The sequence below is a fragment of the Salmo trutta genome, chromosome 14, assembly GCF_901001165.1.
Source record: "Salmo trutta chromosome 14, fSalTru1.1, whole genome shotgun sequence".
Taxonomy (NCBI): Eukaryota; Metazoa; Chordata; class Actinopteri; order Salmoniformes; family Salmonidae; genus Salmo; species Salmo trutta.
Window position 1 is genome coordinate 30,215,506 of NC_042970.1, and position 25,512 is coordinate 30,241,017.

General features: G+C 42.3%; 1 protein-coding gene across 1 annotated transcript in view; it reads left to right on the forward strand.

The window, feature by feature from the left end:
• epha8 (eph receptor A8) overlaps nt 1-25,512 on the forward strand; it is a 95,812-nt gene that overhangs the window by 48,242 nt on the left and 22,058 nt on the right. The window contains exons 3-5 of the mRNA XM_029775232.1: nt 7,704-7,901; nt 10,724-10,873; nt 11,617-11,932. Coding sequence (XP_029631092.1) covers nt 7,704-7,901; nt 10,724-10,873; nt 11,617-11,932 — 664 coding nt within the window. The remainder of the gene's footprint in view (nt 1-7,703; nt 7,902-10,723; nt 10,874-11,616; nt 11,933-25,512) is intronic.

A 25,512-nucleotide genomic window follows, 5' to 3' on the forward strand; every position in this document is an offset into this window, starting at 1 on the left:
CTGAAATGGGCTTGGATCGTGAGAGCTTTAAGGCTGAGATTAGGTTATCTATATCTAAAGAATAGACACACACACACACACACACACACACACACACACACACACACACACACACACACACACACACACACACACACACACACACACACACACACACACACACACACACACACACACAAAGAAACTGGATATCAGAGTCACACCATTACACCTTCTACCGCATTGATATTAGACCTGTGCAATTAATGTTATCGCTGTCACCATGCCCACACAGAGATTAGTTTACCCATATCTATAGAATAGAGAATGCCAAGAGTGTGCAAAGCTGTCATCAAGGCAAAGAGTGGCCACTTTGAAGAATCTAAAATCTAAAATATATTTTAATTTGTTCAACACTTTTTTGGTTACTACATGATTGGGAAACAAAAGACAGAGGGAGGGAGCAAGCGAGAACTACGTACATGTTATTTCATAGTTTTGATGTCTTCACTATTATTCTACAATGTGGAAAATAGTCAAATTAAGAAAAACCCTTGAACGAGTACTGTAGGTGTGTCCACATTTTTTGACTGGTACTGTATGCCTCATCACAATTCTGTCTCGGAGATCTACGGACAGTTCCTTGGACTTCATGGTATAGTTTCTGCTCTGACATGCACTGTCAACTGTGGGACCTTATATAGACAGGTCTGTTTCTTAATAAATCAGTTCGAACAATTGAATTGGTCACATGTGGACTCCAATGAAGTTGTAGTGACATCTCAAGGATGATCAAAGGAAATTGGATCCACCTGAACTCAATTTGGAGTGTCGTAGCAAAGGGGGTGTGAATTCTTATGTATATTAGATATTTCATTTTCAATACATTTCACTTTGTCATTATGGGGTACTGTGTTTAGATGGGTGGGGAAAAAAAAGATTTAATCCATTTTGAATTCAGAATGTAACAAAAAATTGTGGAATAAGTCAAAGGGTATGAATACTTTCTGAAGGCACTCTATCTGCCACTTCTTCTTTCTCGCTCCCTCCCTCTGTCTTTTGTTTCCCAATCCCCCTTTCCTTCTCTCTCTGTCTGACACTCTCTCTTTCATCATCTTTCCATCTTTCTCTCCCTTTCTCACTTTCTCTCTCCCCCTCCCTCTCTTATTTTCCTTTCCTCTCTCCCTTTCCCGCTCATTCTCTCTTTCATTCTTTCTCTCACCATTTCTCTCGCTGTCAGTCTGTCTCTCTCTGTCTTTCTATCCCTCTCTCTTTAACTGACTTAAAGGGTTATTCCATGCCACACACTAATCTGAAATTAAATCTCTCTAAGAGCAGAGAGTATTTTTCTCTGTGGTTTCTATCCTCTGTGATGGAACCTATGTGTTTCTGCAGACTCAAATAAAATACATTTTATTTGCCACATGCTTCATAAACAACAGGTGCAGACTAACTGTGAAATGCTTACTTACGGGCCCTTCCCAACAATGCAGAGAGAAAGAAAATGGAGAAATAATAGAAAAGTAAAACACGTAATAATAAATCCACAATGAGTAACGATAACTTGGCTATATACACAGGGTACCAGTACCGAGTCCATGTGCAGGGGTACGAGGTAATTGAAGTAGATATGTACAGTACATATAACTAGGAAAAACAAATAGTAGCAGCAGTGTATGTGACGACTGAAAAAAGGCTGTGGAATCTTTGATGACACTGAGCAGGATTCTGACTGTTAGGGCTGGTCTTTGGGTGACAAGTGTACTAAACGTGACTCTACTTCTGATTCATCCGCTACGAGGGGATTGGGAATGGATGTTATATAGACATCCTGAAAGTGTGCCATTTTCACTCTCCTTCTGACGGTGTATGTACAGTGACTTTAGAAAGTACTCACGCCCCTTGACTCTTTCCACATTTTGTTGTGTTACAGCCTGAATTTAAAATCGATTAAATTTAGATTTTTTTGGTCACTGGCCTACATACAATACCCCATAATGTCAAAGTGGAATTCTGTTGTTCAACATTTTTACAAATTCATTTTAAATGAAAAGCTGAAATGTCTGGAGTCAGTAAGTATTCAACCCCTTTGTTATGGCAAGCCGACATAAGTTCAGGAGTAAAACAATTGTTAACAAGTCACATAATAAGTTGTATGGAGTCTCTGTGTGCAATGATAGTGTTTAACATGATTTTGAATGACTATCTCATCTTATACAATAATCTGTAAGGTCCCTCGGTCGGGCAGTGAATTTCAAACACAAATCCAACCACAAAGACCGGAGGTTTTCTAATGCCACACAAAGAAGGGCACTTATAGGTAGAACAAAAAAAAACAGACATTGAAAATCCCTTTAAGCATGGTGACATTATTAATTACACTTCCGATGGTGTATCAATACACTCAATAACTACAAATATACAGGCGTCCTTCATAACTCTGTTGCCGGAGAGGATGGAAACCGCTCAGGGATTTCACCATGAGGCCAATGGTGACTTTAAAACACTTACAGAGTTTAATGGCTGTGATAGGAGAAAACTGAGGAAGGATCAACAACAATGTAGTTACTCCACAATACTAACTTAATGAACAGAGTGAAAAGAAGGAAGCCTGTGGAGAATACAAGTATTCCAAAACATGCATCCTTGCAACAAGCAACTAAAGTAATGCTTTTTGTCCTGAATACAAAGTGTTATGTTTGGAGCAAATCCAAGTATCACTCTCTAAGCACACTCTCTAAGCACAGGCAAAATCCCGGAGGAAAACCTGGTTTATTCTGCTTTCCTCCAAACATTGGGAGATCAATTCACCTTTCAGCAGGACAATAACCTAAAACACAAACCCAAATCTACACTGGAGTTGTTTACCAAGAAGACGGTGAACATTCCTGAGTGGCCGAGTTACAGTTTTGACTTAAGTCTACTTGAAAATCTATGGCAAGACCTGAAAATAGTTGTCTAGCAATGATTAAGAACCAATTTGACAGAGCTTTTCTTTTTTATAAAGGGCAAATGTTGCACAATTCAGGAGTGGGTGTGAATACTTACGTAAATGAGATATTTCTGTATTTCTAATTCAATAAATTAGCAAACATTTCTAAAAACATGTTTTGAGGCTGTAGGTCAAGAGGTATGAATACTTTCTGAAGGCACTGGTAGGTGCTCATTGTCCTTCTGACAATCTGTAGTTATTCACTCTCACACTCTATTCACTTCCTGTTTTCCTTTTCTCCCACTATGTGTAGGTACTCACTCGCTCTCACTGTGTAGGTGATCAGTCTCTTTAGACTGGGTCCTCACTCTTTCTGACAATCTGTGTAGGTATTTTCTCTCTCCCTCTTTCTCTTTCTCTTTCTCTCTCTTTCTCGCTCACTCTCCTTGGTGCACACTATACTGTGTATCTATACCAGTACTGCTGTTCTGTCAGGCAGATGGACAGATATAGTGTTTCTCAGTATTAGATCTCATCACAGTGCCTTTGTGTTGCGTTTGTTACCGCTCATCTCCTCCTCTCAGTCACTTAGACAGCACAAGCCTAGCTCTTTGTGCTTAAAGGGATTCTTTCATTTCAATGGAAATGCTAAATTACTTGGAATAAAACGAAGGCATGAAAGAATACAATCCAAGGCAGAAAAAGAAGGATGAATCAGAGATATTATGATTATAGATCAGAAGTGTAATAATTCCTTCAAAATATCGCCTGTGGTTCTATGTGGTTATAGATGTACTGTATGTCTGTGGTTCTATGTGGTTATACATGTACTGTATGTCTGTGGTTCTATGTGGTTATACATGTACTGTATGTCTGTGGTTCTATGTGGTTATACATGTACTGTATGTCTGTGGTTCTATGTGGTTACACATGTACTGTATGTCTGTGGTTCTATGTGGTTACAAATGTACTGTATGTCTGTGGTTCTATGTGGTTATACATGTACTGTATGTCTGTGGTTCTATGTGGTTACACATGTACTGTATGTCTGTGGTTCTATGTGGTTCTACATGTACTGTATGTCTGCGGTTCTGTGTGGTTATACATGTACTGTATGTCTGTGGTTCTATGTGGTTACACATGTACTGTATGTCTGGTTCTATGTGGTTACACATGTGCTGTATGTCTGTGGTTCTATGTGGTTACACATGTACCGTATGTCTGTGGTTCTATGTGGTTACACATGTGCTGTATGTCTGTGGTTCTATGTGGTTATACATGTACTGTATGTCTGTGGTTCTATGTGGTTACACATGTACTGTATGTCTGTGGTTCTATGTGGTTATAGATGTACTGTATGTCTGTGGTTCTATGTGGTTATACATGTACTGTATGTCTGTGGTTCTATGTGGTTATAGATGTACTGTATGTCTGTGGTTCTGTGTGGTTATACATGTACTGTATGTCTGTGGTTCTATGTGGTTACACATGTACTGTATGTCTGTGGTTCTATGTGGTTATAGATGTACTGTATGTCTGTGGTTCTGTGTGGTTATACATGTACTGTATGTCTGTGGTTCTATGTGGTTACACATGTGCTGTATGTCTGTGGTTCTATGTGGTTATACATGTACTGTATGTCTGTGGTTCTATGTGGTTATACATGTACTGTATGTCTGTGGTTCTATGTGGTTATACATGTACTGTATGTCTGTGGTTCTATGTGGTTACACATGTACTGTATGTCTGTGTCTCTGGTGCACCATGCTTAATCTTTATTGAAACACAAGCACATGTTGATGTTGTTGTGTAATATAGATACAATGTTAGTGTCAACAAACGTAATTTAGTGAGCTGACAGTGTGTGTGTGTGTGTGTGTGTGTGTGTGTGTGTGTGTGTGTGTGTGTGTGTGTGTGTGTGTGTGTGTGTGTGTGTGTGTGTGTGTGTGTGTGTGTGTGAGAAAGAGAGAGGGAATGGGACAAGTGTGTTGTCTGTGGATGCCACATCTGATGTATCCTGATGGGAAATTGTCTGGGTTGGCAGGCAGGAAATGTTCTCTCTCTCTCAAAAACACAGCACCACTCGTCTCTGTGGCCATTTATATATGTTTTGTCGTGGCGATAGTCATCTCATCTCCCTGTTACTTAGGCAAACAAACAGTCCATGGAACACTCAGTAGAGCTGACAGCAGCCAGTCTCTTTAACCCTTTATCCTACTGTCACAACATATAGCCTTCTCATTTATCCCGTACGGCTCATAATCTATTCACATCACTGGTTCTCAAAGTGTCACAAACGTGCCAAGGAACCGCCCCAGGTGTGTCTGATTCATTATGTGAAAACACCCTTCTGCTCGAAGTTCTCTCCCGCAGAAATATGCATTTCCCAAGTAAAGAAGAGTGTGAAAGAAGATGTTAATGGGAAGGAGGGATAATGAGAGAGATAGAGAGGTCCTAGATCGGCTAATTAGAGCAGGGCTTCATGAGTTCAAGGACGATTTTAATTTAGCAGATAAGATGAGGGGAGGAGGGTGTGAAAGGGGTGAGACGGGTGAGACTTCCAAGATCTTAATTACTGCATTGATTTCTCTGTGGTGCTGCCTCGGGGGAGGAGGGGTGAGGAGGGAGGTGGTGGGTCTCTTTGGGAAGCCCAGTCTTCTTAGCTGGAGCCAAGTTCATTTGACTCCGGCCAAAAGCTCTGCCCAGGTCAACTCTTTCCCTTTCAATTACTCAGACACTCACATAATGCATTCAGCTCAGGAGGAACCCGCTAAGCCCCAGGGATGGACACACACGCATGCACACTCTCGCTCTCTTTCTCTCTCTCTTCTCACTCTCTCTCTCCCCCTCTCTTTCATTCTCTAGACTCTCTAGATTCTCAAACTGTTACATGAAAATAATCATTTTTGCTAACCGTAGAGGAATTCTATCAAATAGGACAAAAACCACCTCCCAACCTCATTGTCAATTACTCTGTTTGACCTGGGTTCTACATCTAGATCTCTTGAACGTTTTGAAGTAGGAACAGGCCTACATTTGAATGCGGACTTGGAATAGTACTTTGTCTGTAGCACTGGGTGTGTCCGTGGTTGTGTCTGTGTTTAGTAGCAGCAGTTTGGGGCAGTCCCGCTCCTCATGTGCTGAAATAGCAGTGGGCTGGATTTGAACCCATGCTGCAGTGGTATATATGTTATCTGGAGGCAACCTTAAAGGCCCACTGCAGTCAAAAACATGATTTGCCTGTGTTTTATATATATTTCCTCATTATGAGGTTAGAATAATGCTGTGAAATTGCGAACATTATGATAATACCTTTTTAGTATAGGAGCTGTGTGAAAAGACTGCCTGAAATTTCAGCATGTTTTGGTGGGATGGAGTACTGTCCTGCCTGGTGACATAACCAGGAAATAAATTAGATAATAAACCAATAAGAATGAGTTCCAAATCTCTGCCAATGACAGCTAATTTTCAGTTTTCCCCTCCCCACTTAGACCACTCCCAGACAGCCCTAGCAAAATTCTTGCTTGAGAAATTGCTCTTTGCTAAGAACCTATTTTTGTTTATTTTTTACAATTTTAATTGAAAACAATCACAGTAAGGTACTTAATTGATACCCAAAAATGATTTTATATTGAGAAAAAACAGCTGCATTGGACCTTTATGCTTGACTCACAGTCAGTCCACTATTCCTGGTCACAGCTGGATAGAGACAGGCACGAGCGCACAAATACCAGGGGTTATGAGTTAATTGGCAGCAGAAAGCCTGTACACCCCTATCTAGGTGTCATTACAGTAATCTACAGGTGTGTGGATGAAAACCTCTCTGTCATGACTTGTAGCTACTGCTTGTATTCCCTCTAGACAGCTAGGCTAATCATAACACATTTATCTTTTTTTTTATTTAACTAGGTAAGTCAGTTAAGAACAAATTCTTATTCACAATGACGGCCTAACCCGGCCAAATCCGGACAACGCTGGGCCAATTGTGCAGCGCCCTATGGGACTCCCAATCACGGCGGATGTGATTCCGCCTGGATTCGAATCAGGGACTGTAGTGTCACCTCTTGCACTGAGATGCAGTGCCTTAGACCGCTCCGCCACTCGGGAGCCATAACAGTCATTACATATAACGCATACATTATACTGAGAGAAAGCATTGATGCATTGAGTCGCTAGAGCGCAATGAGCCAAGTAAAGCCCCCTCGGCCAAACCCTCCCCTAACCCGGATGACGCTGGGCCAAACCCTCCCCTAACCCGGATGACGCTGGGCCAATTATACAGTGGAACATCCTGCTTTTAGAGAGTGAATGTTGTTGTGTATCAAACACAGAGTGACATACCGCGCGTCACGTAAATAGTCACTTAGAGCTGATATGCAATTGATATGCCCGTTGTATAGATGTCTGACTCTATATTACAACACAAACAACACTGTCACAGACACAATGTGTTTCTGACTGATGCTATTACTGGGAGCTGTGGATGTAAGCATAACCATGCTGTTACTGTAGCAGATCTGCCTGACTGACATGGCTGTTCATCCTATGATGCTACTCAGCCTGCACTGTTTTATACAAGTTTTCTGGAACAAGTCATGAATATATTTTGTTTCAGAGAAAACACATTTCAATCTAAATATATTTTAGTAACTACTTACACAGAAAATGGAGTGTGGGTATTCTCTACACTTGATTGAACAGGACTGTTTCCCTCTCCCTTCTTGTCTAACTTTATCTCTTAACCCCTCACTCCTCTCTCTCCCTCCTGCATCTTCCTCTCCTCTTCCTGCAGTGGGATTCCATCAATGAGATGGATGAGTATTTCAGCCCCATCCACACATACCAGGTGTGTAACGTGATGAGTCCCAGTCAGAACAACTGGCTGAGGACAGGCTGGATCGCTCGTGATGGAGCCAGGAGGATCTACATTGAGGTCAAGTTCACCCTCCGGGACTGTAACAGCATGCCTGGAGTACTGGGAACCTGCAAGGTACGAGATGGAGGGGGAAAGAGTAAGACAGGTGACAGAGGGGGAGAAGATTTAGACAAGGGTTCACCAACTTCCCCAATGTATTTATTTTTATTGTTGGACATTAAGAATGTAAAAACACCAGCAAATCAGCTCCAAGTGGTTTTAATGTTGGAAAGACTGTATGTTCCAAAGTATTCCCTCACATAATAGAGATATCTACACTGAGTATACAAAACATTAAGAACACCTGCTCTTTCCATGACGTAGACTGTCCAGGTGAATCCCTTATTGATGTCACCTGTTAAATCCACTTCCATCAGTGCAGATCAGTAGTTCCCAAACTTTTTATAGTCCTTCAAGCATTCAACCTCCAGCTGCGTACTCCCTCTAGCACCAGGGTCAGCTCAATCTCAAATGTTGTTTTTTGCCATCATTGTAAGCCTGCCACACACACTATACGATACATTTATTAAACATAAGAATTTGTGTGAGTTTTTGTCACAACCCAGCTCGTGGGAAGTGACAAAGAGCTGTTATAGGACTAGGGCACAAATAATATTATAATAATAATCAATCATTTTGCTCTTTATTTAGCCATCTTACATATAAAACCTTATTTGCTCATCAAAAATTGTGAATAACTCACCACAGGTCAATGAGAAGGGTATGCTTGAAAGGATGCACATAACTCTGCAATGTTGAGTTGTATTGGAGAGAGTCTTCGTCTTAAATCATTTTCCACACACAGTCTGTGCCTGTATATAGTTGTTATGCTAGTGAGGGCCAAGAATCCACTCTCACATAGATATGTGGTTGCAAAGGGCATCAGTGTCTTAACAGCGCGATTTGCCAAGGCAAGAAACTATGAGCGCAGCGCTATCCAGAAATCTAGCAGTGGATTCTGATTAAATTCAATTTTCACAGAACCGCTTGTTGCAATTTCGATGAGGCTCTCTTGTTCAGATATCGGTAAGTGGACTGGAGGCAGGGCAGGAAAGGGATAACGAATCCAGTTGTTTGTGTCGTCCGCTTCGGGAAAGTACCTGCATAATTGCGCACCCAGATCACTCAGGTGATTCACTATATCACTTTTGACATTGTCCATAAGCTTGAGTTCATTTGCACACAAAAAATCATACAATGATGAAAAGATCTGTGTGTTGTCCTTGTTAATGCCGACAGAGAAGAGCTCCAACTTCTTAATCATAGCCTCAATTTTGACCCACACATTGAATATAGTTGCGGAGAGTCCCTGTAATCATAGATTCAGATCATTCAGGCCAGAAAAGACATCACCCACTGGTTTCCAGTGGTTTGCAGAAGAGGATGTCTTCCTTAATTGACCCCCCATAAACGTAACCGACATATACCAGGAGCTGTGCCAGGTCTGCCACGTCTGTTGACTCATCCAGCTGTAAAGCAAAGAATTCACTGGCTTGTATGCGAAGCAGTAATTGTTTCAAAACATCTCCTGCCATGTCACTGATGCATCGTGAAACAGTGTTGTTTGATGAAGAAATTGCCTGTATAGTTTTTTGGGCCTTTTCCGCCAGCATTGTTCCAGCCATATCCACGGCAGCAGGAAGAATTAAGTCCTCCACAATAGTATGGGGCTTGCCTGTCCTAGCCACTCGGTAGCTCACCATATAAGATGCTTCTAGCCCCTTCTTATTTACGGTATCTGTTGCTTTTATACGTCTTACTACTCGAAAGCCGTCTCTATTCTTGCTCAAAAAACTTCCGTGGCTTATTTTTCAAATTGTCATGTTTCGTTTCTAAAGAGTGAAGTTTTCCCACGAGAGAGTAACGGTAATGTGACTGGATGCTAATTATTTGACTAGGCTACCTGTATTTAACATTGTGTTGTTATTTCGCTGAACACTAGATGGTTTAATTTTATTGTTGGCAGTGAAACGAGGCGACTCAGGCGAGAAAAAAACCTCACCCAAGTGTATAACCCTGCTGGAAAATATAAATGTACTGTTGAAATTGTGAAGAAAAATGACATTGCGCGTACCCCTGGTTTGGGAATACCTGGTGTAGATGAAAGGGAGGGGGTCAAAGAAGAATTTTAACACTTGAGACAACTGAGACATGGATTGTGTTTGTGTGCTGTTAATAAGAGGGTAAATGGGCAAGTTCAAAATATTTAATTGCTTTTGAACGGGGTATGGTAGTAGGTGCCAGGCTCACCGGGTTTGAGTGTGTCAAGAACTGCAACGTTGCTGGGGTTTTTATGAGCAACAGTTTCCCGTGTCTCTACAAATTCCTGTGCAGTCAACAAATTATTTGTAATTATAAACTGGGTGGATTGAACCCTGAATGCTGATTGTCTGAAAGCCGTGGTATATCAGACCGTATTCCACAGGTATGAAAAAACAAATGTTCTAATTACGCTGGTAACCAGTTAATAATAGCAATAAGGCATCTTGGGGGTTTGTGGTGTATGGCCAATATACCACACGGGCTGTATCCAGGCACTCCATGTTGCATTGTGCATATGAACATCCCTTAGCCGTGATATATTGGCCATATACCACACTCCCTCAGGCCTTGTTGCTTAATTATGTTCTGGATCCCTGATCATCCACTCAAGAAAAAATTCGGCCCGAGGCTGAATCTAAGTAATGTTCTCTGATTTAGACTTTGACACCTAAAATGCAACTTGTTGACTTGGTAATTTCTATATGTCTCATCAAAGAAGAGAAACAGATTTATTTTAAATAACCTTACTTCCAGGAGTGCAGTCCTTTATTTCCTCATCATTGACAATTTGATGTCTCTTCTCCCAGTAAACCTGTAAACAACTGTGTGCATGTGTTCTGTTATCTGATGAACAGGAGACATTTAACCTGTACTACTATGAGTCAGACCGAGCGGTGGGCACGGCCATAAAAGAGACCCAGTTCACCAAGATCGACACCATCGCTGCTGATGAGAGCTTCACTGGAGTGGACCTGGGAGTCAGGAGACTCAAACTCAACACTGAGGTTCGCTCACTTATTAGAAACCAAAGTGCAGGCCTCCTGAGTGGCGGAGCGGTATAAGGCACTACATCGCAGTGCTTGATGTGTCAATATAGACCCGGGTTTGATCCCGGTCTGTGTCACAACCGGCCGTGACCGGGAGTCCAATAGGGCGGCGCACAATTGGCCCAGCGTCATCCGGGTTAGGGGAGGGTTTGGCCGAGGGGGCTTTACTTGGCTCATTGCGCTCTAGTGACTCCTTGTGGCTGGCCGGGTGCCTGCAGGCCGACTATGGTCGTCAGTTGGACGGTGTTTCCTCCGACACATTGGTGCAGCTGGCTTCCGGGTTAAGTGGGAAGTGTTAAGAAGCCTGGTTTGGCAGGTCATGTTTCGGAGGACGCATGACTCGTCCTTCGCGTCTCCTGAGCCCATTGGGAAGTTGCAGCAACGAGACAAGATTGTTATTGAATATCACAAAAAAGGGGTTAAAATACCAACAAGGAAAAAAAGATTTGAAAAAAAGAAACCAAAGTGCAAAATTATGTTGGTTGATATAGACTTTGAAAATGATTTGTTTTGAGTGAGCAGTGTTGATTTCTACATCTTAGCCAGCATGGTGCTAAAGTGAGTGGAGCTCTCCATGGTGCTGAAAGTAGTTCTCTTCACCTGATCTCATGCCTTTCACAGTGCCACATTTTACTTTGCTCCCACTTTTACATTTTGTTTTATGAATCATTGAGAGGTAATGTCCTCTCCTTCTCCTCCAGGTTCGAGGTGTGGGCCCCCTCACTAGACGAGGCTTCTACCTGGCCTTCCAGGACATCGGGGCGTGCATCGCCCTGACCTCTGTGAGGGTGTACTACAAGCGCTGCTCGGGCGTGGGCCGCAACCTGGCCGTGTTCACGGACGTGGTGACTGGCGCTGACTCCTCCTCCCTGGTGGAGGTCAGGGGTCAGTGTGTGGACCATGCCGAGGAGAGAGACACGCCCAAGATGTACTGCAGCGCCGAGGGGGAGTGGCTGGTGCCCATCGGGAGGTGTGTCTGCAGTGCAGGGTTTGAGGAGCACAGGGAGTCCTGTATCGGTGAGTCACACACTGGGTCACTGATGTTGTGTTAGACTAGTTTTACATTATGTTACTGTACTGCAGTACTTTATCTATACTTGTCCCTACCTGTGCTCAATTTGTGCATTTGTGGTCAATTTTCAGCCTTGGATGTTTTCTGTGTGTTTTGTGTGGTTGAGTTGATGGATGGTTTGGTTGAATAGCTCAAGTCCTGACTACTTTTAAGATGATAAGCTATGGTGAGTCATAGAAAATACCTCGTCTTTTTTTATTTTCTTGACTCTCTTTAATTTTTGTGTTGTTTATTTTCTCTGATGGACTGACCTCATTTAGGGACCAGTGTATATTTTAGGTGACCAGGGTTAAGGTAATTAAAAACTATTAATCACTTCCCCTGGATAATTAAACATTAAAAGCATTCCATCGGCTAAATGTGCCAAACGAGGCGAATGAGATACGGAACACTGGTTCACCTGTCTTGTTTCTCACACACACACACACACACACACACACACACACACACACACACACACACACACACACACACACACACACACACACACACACACACACACACACACACACACACACACACACACACACACACACACACACACACTCATCTACATACCTGTTTACGCCCTGAAGGAAATACACTCTCCTGGGGAGCAAGGCATTGACGGCTCTTGGCACACACACAAACACACACAGAGAGATGAAGGGAACTTATGTGTATGTGTTTGTGTGTGTTGCGGCGGGTAGACACTCACGCTTTCCATAATTAGTTGGCGGCTCCCATTAGCACTTAGATCAATATGTATGCAGGAAAGCAGTCAGCTAGAAAATGTTTTAGTTTATGTTTTAGATGCTTGTCTCGTGAATCTCTCCATTTGTGTATAGTCAAGACATAAACATATAGCATTACAGTAGTGCCTAGTCCTTGTGGTAGCTGTAGTAGCAGTAGCTGTAGTAGTGGGCTGACGTGTGTGTGTGTGTGTGTGTTTGTGTGTGTGTGTGCGCACATGCGCGTGTGCTGCTGTGCGTGTGTGCCTCATTTGTGTGTGCAGAGGACTCTTCTCTCTGTGACCTAACTGGGTCACTGTGCTAATTCACCTCTCTCCAGTCACGCACATCCCAGGACACGAGACGAGACCAGCCAGGTCGCTCGAGATCCAAGACGATATTCAACGTCCTTTCAGGTCCCAGGACGTCAGGAGATACCTTCAAAACCAGCCGTAGGGTTGTGGTTTGCTAGGGCGTTGTGGACGGAGATGGCAGATCCTTTTTGCAGCCTTCATTTTAACCCTTAATCATTCGGAATTAACGCATCAACTTAACTGTCAAAATTTGATGTTTATCCCTCCCATGGACAAATGTCGGATATTGTAGTCAGACACGGAGCATGCTGACAGCCCTGAGAGAAAGAGAGAGAGAGAGAGAGAGCGAGAGAGAGAGAGAGAGAGAGAGAGAGCGAGAGAGAGAGAGAGAGAGAGAGAGAGAGAGAGAGAGAGAGCGAGAGCGAGAGCGAGAGTGAGAGAGAGAGAGAGAGAGAGAGAGAGAGAGGTACAAAACAAAGCTCCTCAAGGACAATCTAGAGAACCTATTTGCTGACTGCTACAAAGAGGGGATCGTAAGCAACTTCATTTTCCACACAGACCCTCCCCTAGCATGGCACAGTGCTATATTAACACAGACCATCCCCTAGCATGGCACAGTGCTATAAGAGCACACTACCCCTATGTCAAGAGAGAGGGTATTGGCCCAGGGTGGAAACTCAGAATACTATACATTGAGAAAATTGAAACAATCTCTGTCAACGTGTACAAGTCTGGGACGGTAATGGTGCAGGGCATCCTCATGCAGTTCCAGCAAGACTTTTACGGGATCAAATAGAGCTCTCTCTCTGTGACGACTCCCCCAACCTGAGTGAGTCTGATCACACCTCTTCAAACTGTCCTGCAGATGAGGATAGTCACCCCCCCAGCACTGAACACACCCAGGTCCCACAACTTCCCTGCTACTCCATCATTGAGAGGGATAAATTCACAGAGCTGGAGAGAGACATGGTGGAGCACAGAGAGCTAGTCCACACAATCCAGACAGAACAAACCCACAAAACAGACCAGTACACCTACCCCCCCCCCCCCAACAAGACCCGGAGGACAGAAGGTGAAGATGGATGGCTGTCTGACAACCCCCACACATCCACTGAAGACACACAAAAGCCAGAGATTGTGCTCCTCATTGACTCAAATGGCAAATACATTCAAGAGGATAAACTTTTTCCCAAGCACTAAGTTGCTAAACTCTGGTGCGCAAACACTAGGCATACCCTGGAGCTGTTGTCAGAGGACAGACTAGGCCAGACTACACCCCGCCCAGACCAGCGATTCACCCTCCCAGACCTGCAAGGCCCCCTCCTGAAGGACCTGCACTGAGAGAACCCACGCCAAGAGGACCTACACCCAGACCACAGCATCACCAGCCACACCCCAACCAGCTAAGACCACCTCAAGCAAACCCTGGCCACACCCTATATAGGCCCCCCCCATATCAGACCTATGCCCCTTCTGCCCACCCCATGCACTCCGCCCCTGCGTCAAGGACCTCAACATGACAGCAGGACATATGCCCAGGCCGTGAGCAGAGAAACAGGCCCAACCCCCATTATTACACCCGCCCAAGCCCCATCCTGCGACCTAAGAGGTATGCATCAGATGCTCAACATGCTCTGCTCACAGCTACTGTGATGGTCCAGGCCTAAACCACACAAAAACAACACTAGACACTATGGAACTCAAAGCTTTTACTATCTCATCCTGGAATATACAAGGTCTGAGGTCATCTGCCTTTGGCCTAAAGAGCAGGAACCCAGACTTCATCAAAGAAATTGGAAATACAGACATTGTCATCCTACAAGAAACATGGTATAAAGGAGACGAACCCACAGGTTGCCCTCTAGGTTACAGAGAGCTGGTATTCCCATCCACCAAACTACCAGGTGTGAAACAGGGAAGAGACTCAGGGGATATGCTCATTTGGTATAGAGCAGACCTAACCCACTCTATTAAATTAGTCAAAACAGGAACATTTTACATCTGGCTAAAAATTAATAAGGAAATGATCTCAACAGAGAAAAATGTGCCAATAGAATCACCATACTTTAACGATGACAGCTTCTCCATTCTAGAGGGGGAGATCAACAATTTCCAGGCCCACATGTACTACTCTGTGGCGACCAAAATGCCAGAAATAGACAACAACCTGACACCCTCAGCCCACAGGTGAACAAACACCTACCCAGAGGTGACAGCATTCCCTCCCCCATATGCCCCCCAGACCCAACTACGACAACATAACCAACAAAAACGGGTCACAACTCCTGCAGTTCTGTCGGTCGCTGGGTATGTACATAGTCAATGGTAGGCTATGAGGGGACTCCTTTGGTAGGTACACCTATAGCTCATCTCTTGGTAGTAGTACTGTAGACTACTTTATCGCTGACCTCAACCCAGAGTCTCTTAGAGAGTTCACAGTCAGTCTACTGACACCCCTATCAGATCACAGCAAAATCACAGTCAACTTGAACAGAGCTATACTCAATCATGAGGCATCAAAGCCAAAGGAACTGAATAATATTAAGAAACGCTATAGATGGAGAGAAAGTAGTCTGGAAATCTACCAAACAACAATTAGGCAACAACAAATTCAATCCCTTCTAGACAATTTCCTGGACAAAATGTTTCACTGTAATAGTGACGGTGTAAATTTAGCAGTAGAAAACCTAAACAGTATATTTGACCTCTCAGCTTCTCTATCAAATCAAAAAAATTCAAGCAGACAACCTAAGAAAATTTACAAAAAATGACAAATGGCTTGATGAAGAATACTAAACCTGAGAAAGAAATTGAGAAACCTATCCAACCAAAAACGTGGAGACCCAGAAAACTTGAGCCTATGCCTTCCGTATGGTGAATCACTAAAACAATACAGAAATAAACTACGGAAAAAGAAGGAACAGCACGTCAGAAATCAGCTCAATGTAATTGAAGAAACCATAGAATCCATCCACTTCTGGGAAAATTGGAAAACTAAACAAACACTAACACGAAGAGTTATCTATCCAAAACCACTTCTCCAATCTTTTTGGCTCGAGAACAAAGTACAAACAGCAAAAACATACACAGTACCAGTCAAATGTTTTGACAAACCTACTCATTCAAGGGTTTTTCTTTATTTTACTATTTTCTACATTGTAGAATAATAGTGAAGACATCAAAACCATGAAATATCACATGGAATCATGTAGTATGCAAATGAATGGTATGCAAATATTTGAGATTCTTCAAAGTAGCCACCCTTTGCCTTGATGACAGCTTTGCACACTCTTGGCATTCTCTCAACCAGCTTCATGAGGTAGTCACCTGGAATGCATTTCAAATAACAGGTGGGTCTTGTTAAAAGTTCATTTGTGGAATTTCTTTCCTTCTTAAGCCAATCAGTTGTGTTGTGACAAGGTAGGCGTGGTACACAGACGATAGCCCTATTTGGTAAAATACCATGTCCATATTATGGCAAGAACAGCTCAAATAAGCAAAGAGAAACAACAGTCCATCATTACTTTAAGACATGAAGGTCAGTCAATACGGACCATTTCAAGGACTTTGAAAGTTTCTTCAAGTACAGTCGCAAAAACCATCAAGCGCTATGATGAAACTGGCCCTCATGAGGACCGCCACAGGAAAGGAAGACCTAGAGTTACCTCTGCTGCAGAGGATACGTTCATTAGAGTTACCAGCCTCAGAAATTGCAGCCCATTTAAATGCTTCACAGAGTTCAAGTAACAGACACATCTCAACATCAACTGTTCAAAGGAGACTGCATGAATCAGGCCTTCATGGTCAAATTGCTGCAAAGAAGCCACCACTAAAGGACACCAATAAGAAGAAGAGTCATGCCTGGGCCAAGAAACACAAGCAATGGACATTAGACTGGTGGAAATCTGTCCTTTGGTCTGATGAGTCCAAATTTGAGATTTTTGGTTCCAACCGCTGTGTCTTTGTGAGATGCAGAGTAGGTGAATGCATGATCTCTGCATGTGTGGTTCCCACCGTGATGCATGGAGGAGGAGGAGGTGTGATGGTTTGGGGGTGCTTTGCTGGTGACACTGTCTGTGATTTATTTATAATTCAAGGCACACTTAACCAGCATGGCTACCACAGCATTCTGCAGTGATACGCCATTCCATCTGGTTTGCGCTTAGTGGGACATTCATTTGTTTTTCAACAGGACAATGACCCAACACACCTTCAGGCTGTGTAAGTGCTATTTGACCAAGAAGGAGTGTGATGGAGTGCTGCTTCAGATGACCTGGCCTCCACAATCACCCGACCTCAACCCAATTGAGATGGTTTGGGATGAGTTGGACTGCAGAGTGAAGGAAAAGCAACCAATAAGTGCTCAGCATATGTGGGAACTCCGTCAAGACTGTTGGAAAATAATTCCAGGTGAAGCTGGTTGAGAGAGAGTGTGCAAAGCTGTCATCAAGACAAATGTTGATTACTTTGAAGAATCTCTAATATAAAATATATTTTGATTTGTTTAACACTTTTTTGGTTGCTACATGATTCCATATGTGTTATTTCATAGTTTTGATGTCTTCACTATTATTATATAATGTAGAAAATAGTCAAAATGAAGAAAAACCCTTGAATGATTATGTGTGTCCAAACTTTTGACTGGTACTGTAAATGATCAAAAACAAATCTTAGAATCAATTATTAAAGACTACCAGAATCCACTGGATTATCCAATTACATTGAATGAACTACAGGACAAAATACAAACACACTCCAACCTGAAAAGACCTGTGGGATTGGTGGTATCCTAAATTAAGTGATAAAATATACAGACCACAAATTCCAATTGGCTATACTTAAATTAACATCATCCTCAGCTCTGGCATATTCCCCAATATTTTTAACTAAGGACTGATTACCACAATCCACAAAAGTGGAGACAAATTTTACCCCAGTAACTACCGTGAGATATGCGTCAACATCAACCTTGGGAAAATCCTCTGCATTACCATTAACAGCAGACTCGTACATTTCCTCAGCGAGGACAATGTACTGAGCAAATGTCAAATTGGCTTTTTACCAAATTACCATGCAACAGACCACGTATTCACCCTGCACACCCAATTGACAAACAAACAAACCAAAACAAAGGCAAAGTCTTCTCATGCTTTGTTGATTTAAAAAAAGCTTTCGACTCAATTTGTAATGAGTGCCTGCTATACAAATTAATGGAAAGTGGTGTTGGGAGAAAAACATACAACATTATAAAATCCATCTACACAAACAAGTATGCGGTTGTCACGTGTGCTCCCTCTCCGGCCTCTAGGTCACCAGGCTGCTCGTTATGGCGCACACTTGTCACCATCGTTACGCGCAGCTGGGCATCGTCAGACTCACCTGGACTCCATCACTTCCTTGATTACCTGCCCAATATATGTCACTCCCTCTGGTTCCTTCCCCAGGTGGCATTGTTTCTGCTTTTGTTTCATGTCTGTGCGTTGTTCGAGGTTCTTGTTCTGTATTATGTTCCATTTATTTTATTAAAACACTCACTCCCTGAACTTGCTTCCCGACTCAGCGCACATCGTTACAGCGGTTAATATTGGCAGAAAACACACATTTCTTTCCACAGGGCCATGGGGTGAGACAGGGATGCAGCTTAAGCCCCACCCTCTTCAACATATATATAAATGAATTGGTGAGGGCACTAGAACAGTCTGCAGCACCCGGCCTCATCCTACTAGAATCTCAAGTCAAATGTCTACTGTTTGCTGATGATCTGGTGCTTCTGTCCCCAACCAAGGAGGGCCTACAGCAGCACCTAGATCTTCTGCACAGATTCTGTCAGACCTGGGCCCAGACATTAAATCTCAGTAAGACAAAAATAATGGGGTTCCAAAAAAGGTCCAGTTGCTGTCAGTTTTAGAACCCATTGCCCTTTATGGTTGTGAAGTCTGCGGTCCGCTCACCAACCAAGAATTCACAAAATGCGACAAACACCAAATTGAGACTCTGCATGCAGAATTCTGCAAAAATATCCTCCATGTAAAACGTAAAACACAAAATAATACATGTAGAGCAGAATTAAGCAGATACCTGCCAGTTATCAAAATCCAGAAAAGAGATGTTAAATTCTACAACCACCTAAAAGGAAGCGATTCCCAAACCTTCCATAACAAAGCCATCAGCTACAGAGAGATGAACCTGGAGAAGAGTCCCCTAAGCAAGCTAGTCATGGGGCTCTGTTCACAAACAGACCCCACAGAGCCCACAGAGCCCCAGGACAGCAACACAATTAGACCCAACTATAAGGGCACAAGGCGAGACCCAGATGCAGACGGTTAGCGTCCAAGATGTTTATTAACAATCCAAAAGGGGTAGGCAAGAGAATGGTCGTGGACAGGCAAAAGGTCAAAACCAGTTCAGTGTTCCAGAGGTACAGAAGGGCAGGCAGGCTCGAGGTCAGGGCAGGTAGAATGGTCAGGCAGGCGGGAATGGAGTCCAAAAAAACAGGCAAAAGTCAAAACCGGGAGGACTAGTAAAAGAGAATAGAAAAGCAGGAGCACGGGAAAACCACGCTGGTTGACTTGAACATACAAGACGAACTGGCACAGAGAGACAGGAAACACAGGGATAAATACACTGGGGAAAATAAGCAATGCCTGGAGGGGGTGGAGACAATCACAAGGACAGGTGAAACAGATCAGGGCGTGACACCCAACCAAATAATGAGAAAACAAAAATTTAATTTTCTTGACACATTGGAAACAATTTTACATAAAAACAGAGACAACTAGAATTATATTTGGCCATAAACAGAGAGTACACAGTGGCAGAATTAAGGAAAGCTTTGACTATGTACAGACTCAGTGAGCATAGCCTTGCTTAAGAAAGGCTGTCGAAGGCAAACCTGGCTCTCAAGAGAAGACAGGCTATGTGCACACTGCCCACAAAATGAGGTGGAAACAGAGCTGCACTTCCTAACCTCCTGCCAAATGTATGACCATATTAGAGACACACATTTCCCTCAGATTAGACAGACCCACAAAGAATTCCAAAACAAATCCAATTTTGATAAAATCCCATATCTTTTGGGTGAAATACCACAGTGTGACATCACAGCAGCAATATCTGTGACCTGTTGATAAAGAAAAGGGCAACCAGTGAAGAACAAACACCATTGTAAATACCACCTATATTTATGTTTCTTTATTTTCCCTTTTGTACTTTAACCATTTGCACATCATTAAAACAATGTATATATACATAATATGATATTTGAAATGTCTTTATTCTTTTGGAACTGTTGTGAGTGTAATGTTTACTGTACATTTTTTCTTGTTTATTTCACTTTTGTTTATTATCTATTTCACTTGCTTTGGCAATGTTAACATATGTTTCCAATAAAGGCCTTAAATGTAATTGAATTGAATTGACAGAGACAAAGACAGAGACAGAGACAGAGAGAGAGATGGGTTAAGTGGTTAAGCAGTATGTGTGCACAAGAAAAAAGTATTAACTGTGTGTATGTTTTTATGCACCATGTATGTGTGTGTGCATGTGTGTGAGCAGGAGATCTTCTACGTGAAGGATTGTGTGATGTCACTTTAAAAGTGTCAGGGAGGAAATAGAAGAGTGCGAAGAGAAAGATAGAAGGAGAAGAAAGAAGAGAATGGAAGAGGAGAGAAGAGACGGATCCCTCACTTTGATATAGAAGGCTGGTCGACAGCTCCCTTGTCACGCTAAAAGTGACATCCAAATAGAGCATGTCACTGCGGTGTGTGTGTGTGTGTGTGTGTGTGTGTGTGTGTGTGTGTGTGTGTGTGTGTGTGTGTGTGTGTGTGTGTGTGTGTGTGTGTGTGTGTGTGTGTGTGTGTGTGTGTGTGTGTGTGCGTTAGATGTGTGTGCAAGCCCGCCCCAGGGCTTTTGACTGCTAGGGGAGAATGAAGTAAAGTGGTTCAATCCCATACAGAGAGATAGAGAGAGATACGGAGAGAGCGACTGAGGACACACTGATACGGGACACACACACTTAGCCTGATTACATTCACTCAAGTCAACCAGCCTATCTGACCTTGTTACAGAGGGTGGGGGGAGACACACAGACACAAACAGAGCGACAGAGAGACAGAGACAGCGAGAAAGTGAAACAGACAGAGAGTGAGAGGGAGAGAGAGAGAGAGAGAGAGAGACACTGAGACAGACAAAAAAGTGGAGGGAGAGAGAACGAGATAATGAGAGAGCAAGGGAAAGAAAGGGGCAGAGTGAGAGAAAGCAAGAGATCCTTATCCTCCCACCGGCCCACCTCAGTGGTTTAGCTCACTGCAATAGTAAATACATTGTGAGCGTGTTTTTGTTTGTCCCAGACAGGCATGGCATTAGATCTATGAATCTATGAAAGAGATCAAGTACACACATCCCTGATTTCCATGCTGGACAGAAAACATGGTGAAAAAATACTTGATGTGTGCAACAATGATATGATCTTCTATTTCACAGACAAACATATTTGCACATATTTTAAGTGAATCTAATTGGTGAGGTCTTTTTTTAGTGGATCACCATCTGTTTAAAATTCCTGTGTTGTGGAATTTCATCTAGTTTCCTTTTTTCTAAGGATACCAGTTTCCCTGAGGGTTAGTACTGTAGTTAGGGAAACTTTATTTAATGAGGAAACAGAACACAGGGACATACTGTACAATTGACCCTTCGCTGAATGAAATATTTAGCATATAGAATAACAATCCTGGCTAGACTTGCCTGGCCAAAGAATTCAACTATTGATTATGGAGAACAATTGCCTATTCAGATAATGAGCTAAATCCTTAAAACGTTACAGACTGCATCCCCCTTCAATGTGAGTTTAAAATAACTGCCAAATAAGGGCCAGTTTCTCAGACACAGATTAAGCCTAGTGTTGGACTAAAAAGCAAGCTCAATAGCAAATCTCCATTGAAAGTGCTTTTTAGTCCATGACTAGACTTAATCTGTATCTGGGAAACTGGCCCTTGAAGTTTAAATGTCTGAATTTTCTTATACATTTTTTATATTTTTTATATAAAATATATACAGTCCCAATCAAAAGTTTGGACACACCTAATCACTGAAGTGTTTTTCTTTATTTTTACTATTTTCTAAATTGTAGAATAATAGTGAAGATATCAAAACTATGAAATAACAAATATGGAATCATGTAGTAACCAAAAAAGTGAGCTAACAGTTGAGCTAACGGGACAGTTGAGCTAACGTAGGCTAATGTGATTAGCATGAGGTTGTAAGAAACAAATGCAAATACCAGGACATAAACATATCTGATATGGGCAGAAAGCTTAAATTATTGTTAATCTAACTGCACTGGTCAATTTACAGTAGCTATTACACAAAAAAAATAACATTTTATTGTTTGAGGAGATTGCACAATTATGAACTTGAAAATGTATGAATAAACCAATTAGGCACATTTGGCCAGTCTTGATACACGATTTTAAATAGATTCGCAATAGTTAATTGGATCAGTCTAAAATTTGCACATAAACTTTGCACATACACTACAAAGTCTAAATTACGCCTGGGCTAGATGAATTCATTATGGCCTTTCTCTTGCATTGCAAAGATGATGGTACAATTATTTATTTTTTTAAGCACATTTTTTTCTTTCTTCTTGATCTTTTTACCAGATCTAATGTGTTATATTGTCCTACATTAATTTCACATTTCCACAAACTTCAAAGTGTTTCCGTTCAAATGGTATCAAGAATATGCATATCCTTGCTTCAGGTCCTGAGCTCACGGCAGTTCGATTTGGGTGTGTCATTTTAGGCAAAAACTGAAAAAAAGGGGCAGATCTTTAAGAGGTTTTAAACAAATCAAAATATACACAACCATAAAGCCACCCTTTGCCTTGATAATGTCTTTGCACACTCTTGGCATTCTCTCAACCAGCTTCATGAGGAGCTTCATGCTTTTCCAAAAGTCTTGAAGGAGTTCCCACATATACTGAACACTTGTTGGCTGCTTTTCCTTCACTCTGCGGTCCAACTCATCCCAAACCATCTCAATTGGGTTGAGGTTGGATGATTGTGGAGGCCAGGTCATCTGAAGCAGCACTCCACTAATCTCCTTCTTGGTCAAATAGCCCTTACAAATAGCCCATCATGACTGACCTTCACACCATCACACCTCCTCCTCCATGCTTAACGGTGGGAACCACACATGCAGAGATCATCCATTCACCTACTCTGCATCTCACAAAGACACGGCGGTTGGAACCAAATATCTCAATATCTTTGGACTCATCAGACCAAAGTACAGATTTCCATTGGTCTAATGTCCATTGCTCGTGTTTCTTGGCCCAAGCAAGACTCTTCTTCTTATTGGTGTCCTTTAGTAGAGTTTTTTATTCAGCAATTTGACCATGAAGGCCTGATTCATGCAGTCTCCTCTGAACAGTTGATGTTGAGATGTGTCTGTTACTTGAACTCTGTGAAGCATTTATTTAGTCTGCAATCTGAGGTGCAGTTAACTCTAATGAACTTATCCTCTGCAGCAGAAGTAACTCTGGATCTTCCTTTCCTGTGGCGGTCCTCATGTGAGCCAGTTTCATCATAGCGCTTGATGGTTTTTGCGACTGCACCTGTAGAAACTTTCAAAGTTCTTGAAATTTTCCAGATTGACTGACCTTCATGTCTTAAAGTAATGATGGACTGTTGTTTCTCTTTGCTTGTTTGAGCTGTTCTTGCCATAATATGGACTTGGTCTTTTATCAAACAGGGCTATCTTCTATGTACCACCCCTACCCTGTCACAATACAACTGATTTGCTCTAATGCATTAAGAAGGAAAGAAATTCCACAAATGAACTTTTAACAAGGCACACCTGTTAATTGAAACACATTCCAGGTGACTACCTTATGAAGCTGGTTGAGAGAAGGCCAAGAGTGTGCAACGCTGTCATCAAGGCAAAGGGTGGCTACTTTGAAGAATCTCAAATATAAAATATATTTTGATTTATTTAACACTTTTTGGGTTTCTACATGATTCCATATCTGTTATTTCATAGTTTTGATGTCTTCACTATTACGCTACAATGTAGAAAATAGTAAAAATAAAGAAAACCCCAAGAATGAGAAGGTGTGTCCAAACTTTTGCCTGGGACTCTATATACAGTTCATTCAGAAAGTATTCAAACCCCTAGACTTTTTCCACATTTTGTTACGTTACAGCCTTACTCTAAAATGGACACACAATAAGCCATAATGGCAAAGCAAAAACAGGTTTCTTTACATTTTTGTAAAAAAATAAATATATATAGTATATCACATTTATATAAGTATTCAGACCCTTTACTCAGTACTTTGTTGAAGCACCTTTGGCAGATTACAGCCTCGAGTCTACTTGGGTATGACGCTACAAGCTTCACACACCTGTATTTGCGGAGTTTCTCCCATTTTCTCTGCAGATCCTCTCAAACTCTGTCAGGTTGGATGGGGAGCACTGCTGTGCAGCTATTTTCAGGTCCCTCCAGAGATGTTTGATCGGGATCAAGTCCAGGCTCTGGCTGGGCCACTCAAGGACATTCAGAGTCTTGCCCCGAAGCCATTCAGAGTCCTTGCCTTGTTGGAAGGTGAACCTTCACCCCAGTCCTGAAAGCTCTGGAGCAGGTTTTCATCAATGATCTCTCTGTACTTTGCTTTGTTCATCATTCCCTCGATCCTGACTAGTTTCCCAGTCCCTGCCGCTGAAGGACATCCCCACAGCATGACGCTGCCACCACCATGCTTCACCGTAGGGATGGTGCCAGGTTTCCTCCAGGCGTGACGCTAGGTATTCAGGCCAAAGAGCTCAATCTTGATTTCATCAGATCAGAGAATCTTGTTTCTCATGGTCTGAAAGTCCTTTAGGTGCCCTTTGGCATATTCCAAGCAGGCTATCATGTGCCTTTTACTGAGGAGTGGCTTCCGTCTGGCTCTCCCATCTCCACAGAGGAACTCTGGAGCTCTGTCAGAGTTACCATCGGGTTCTTGGTCATCTCCTTGACTAAGGCCCTTCTCCCCCGATTGCTTAGTCTAGGAAGAGTCTTGGTGGTGCCAAACTTCTTCCATTTAAGAATGATAGAGGCCAGTGTGTTCTTGGGGACCTTCTATGCTGCAGAAATGTTTTGGTACTCTTTCCCACATCTCTGTCTTGACACAATCCTGTCTCAGAGATCTACGGACATTTACTACATCCTCATGTTTTACTTTTTGCTCTGACATGCACCGTCTTCCTTATATAGACAGGTGTCTGCCTTTCCAAATCATGTTCAATCAATTGAATTTACCACAGCTGGACTCCAATCAAGTTGTAGAAGCATCTCAAGGATGATCAACGTTAACAGGATGCACCTGATCTCAATTTCAAGTCTCATAGCAAAGGGTCTGAATACTTATGTAAATAAGGTATTTCAGTTTTTTAGGTTTAATACATTTGCTAAAAATTCTAAAAACCTCTTTTCAATTTGTCATTATGTGATATTGAGTGT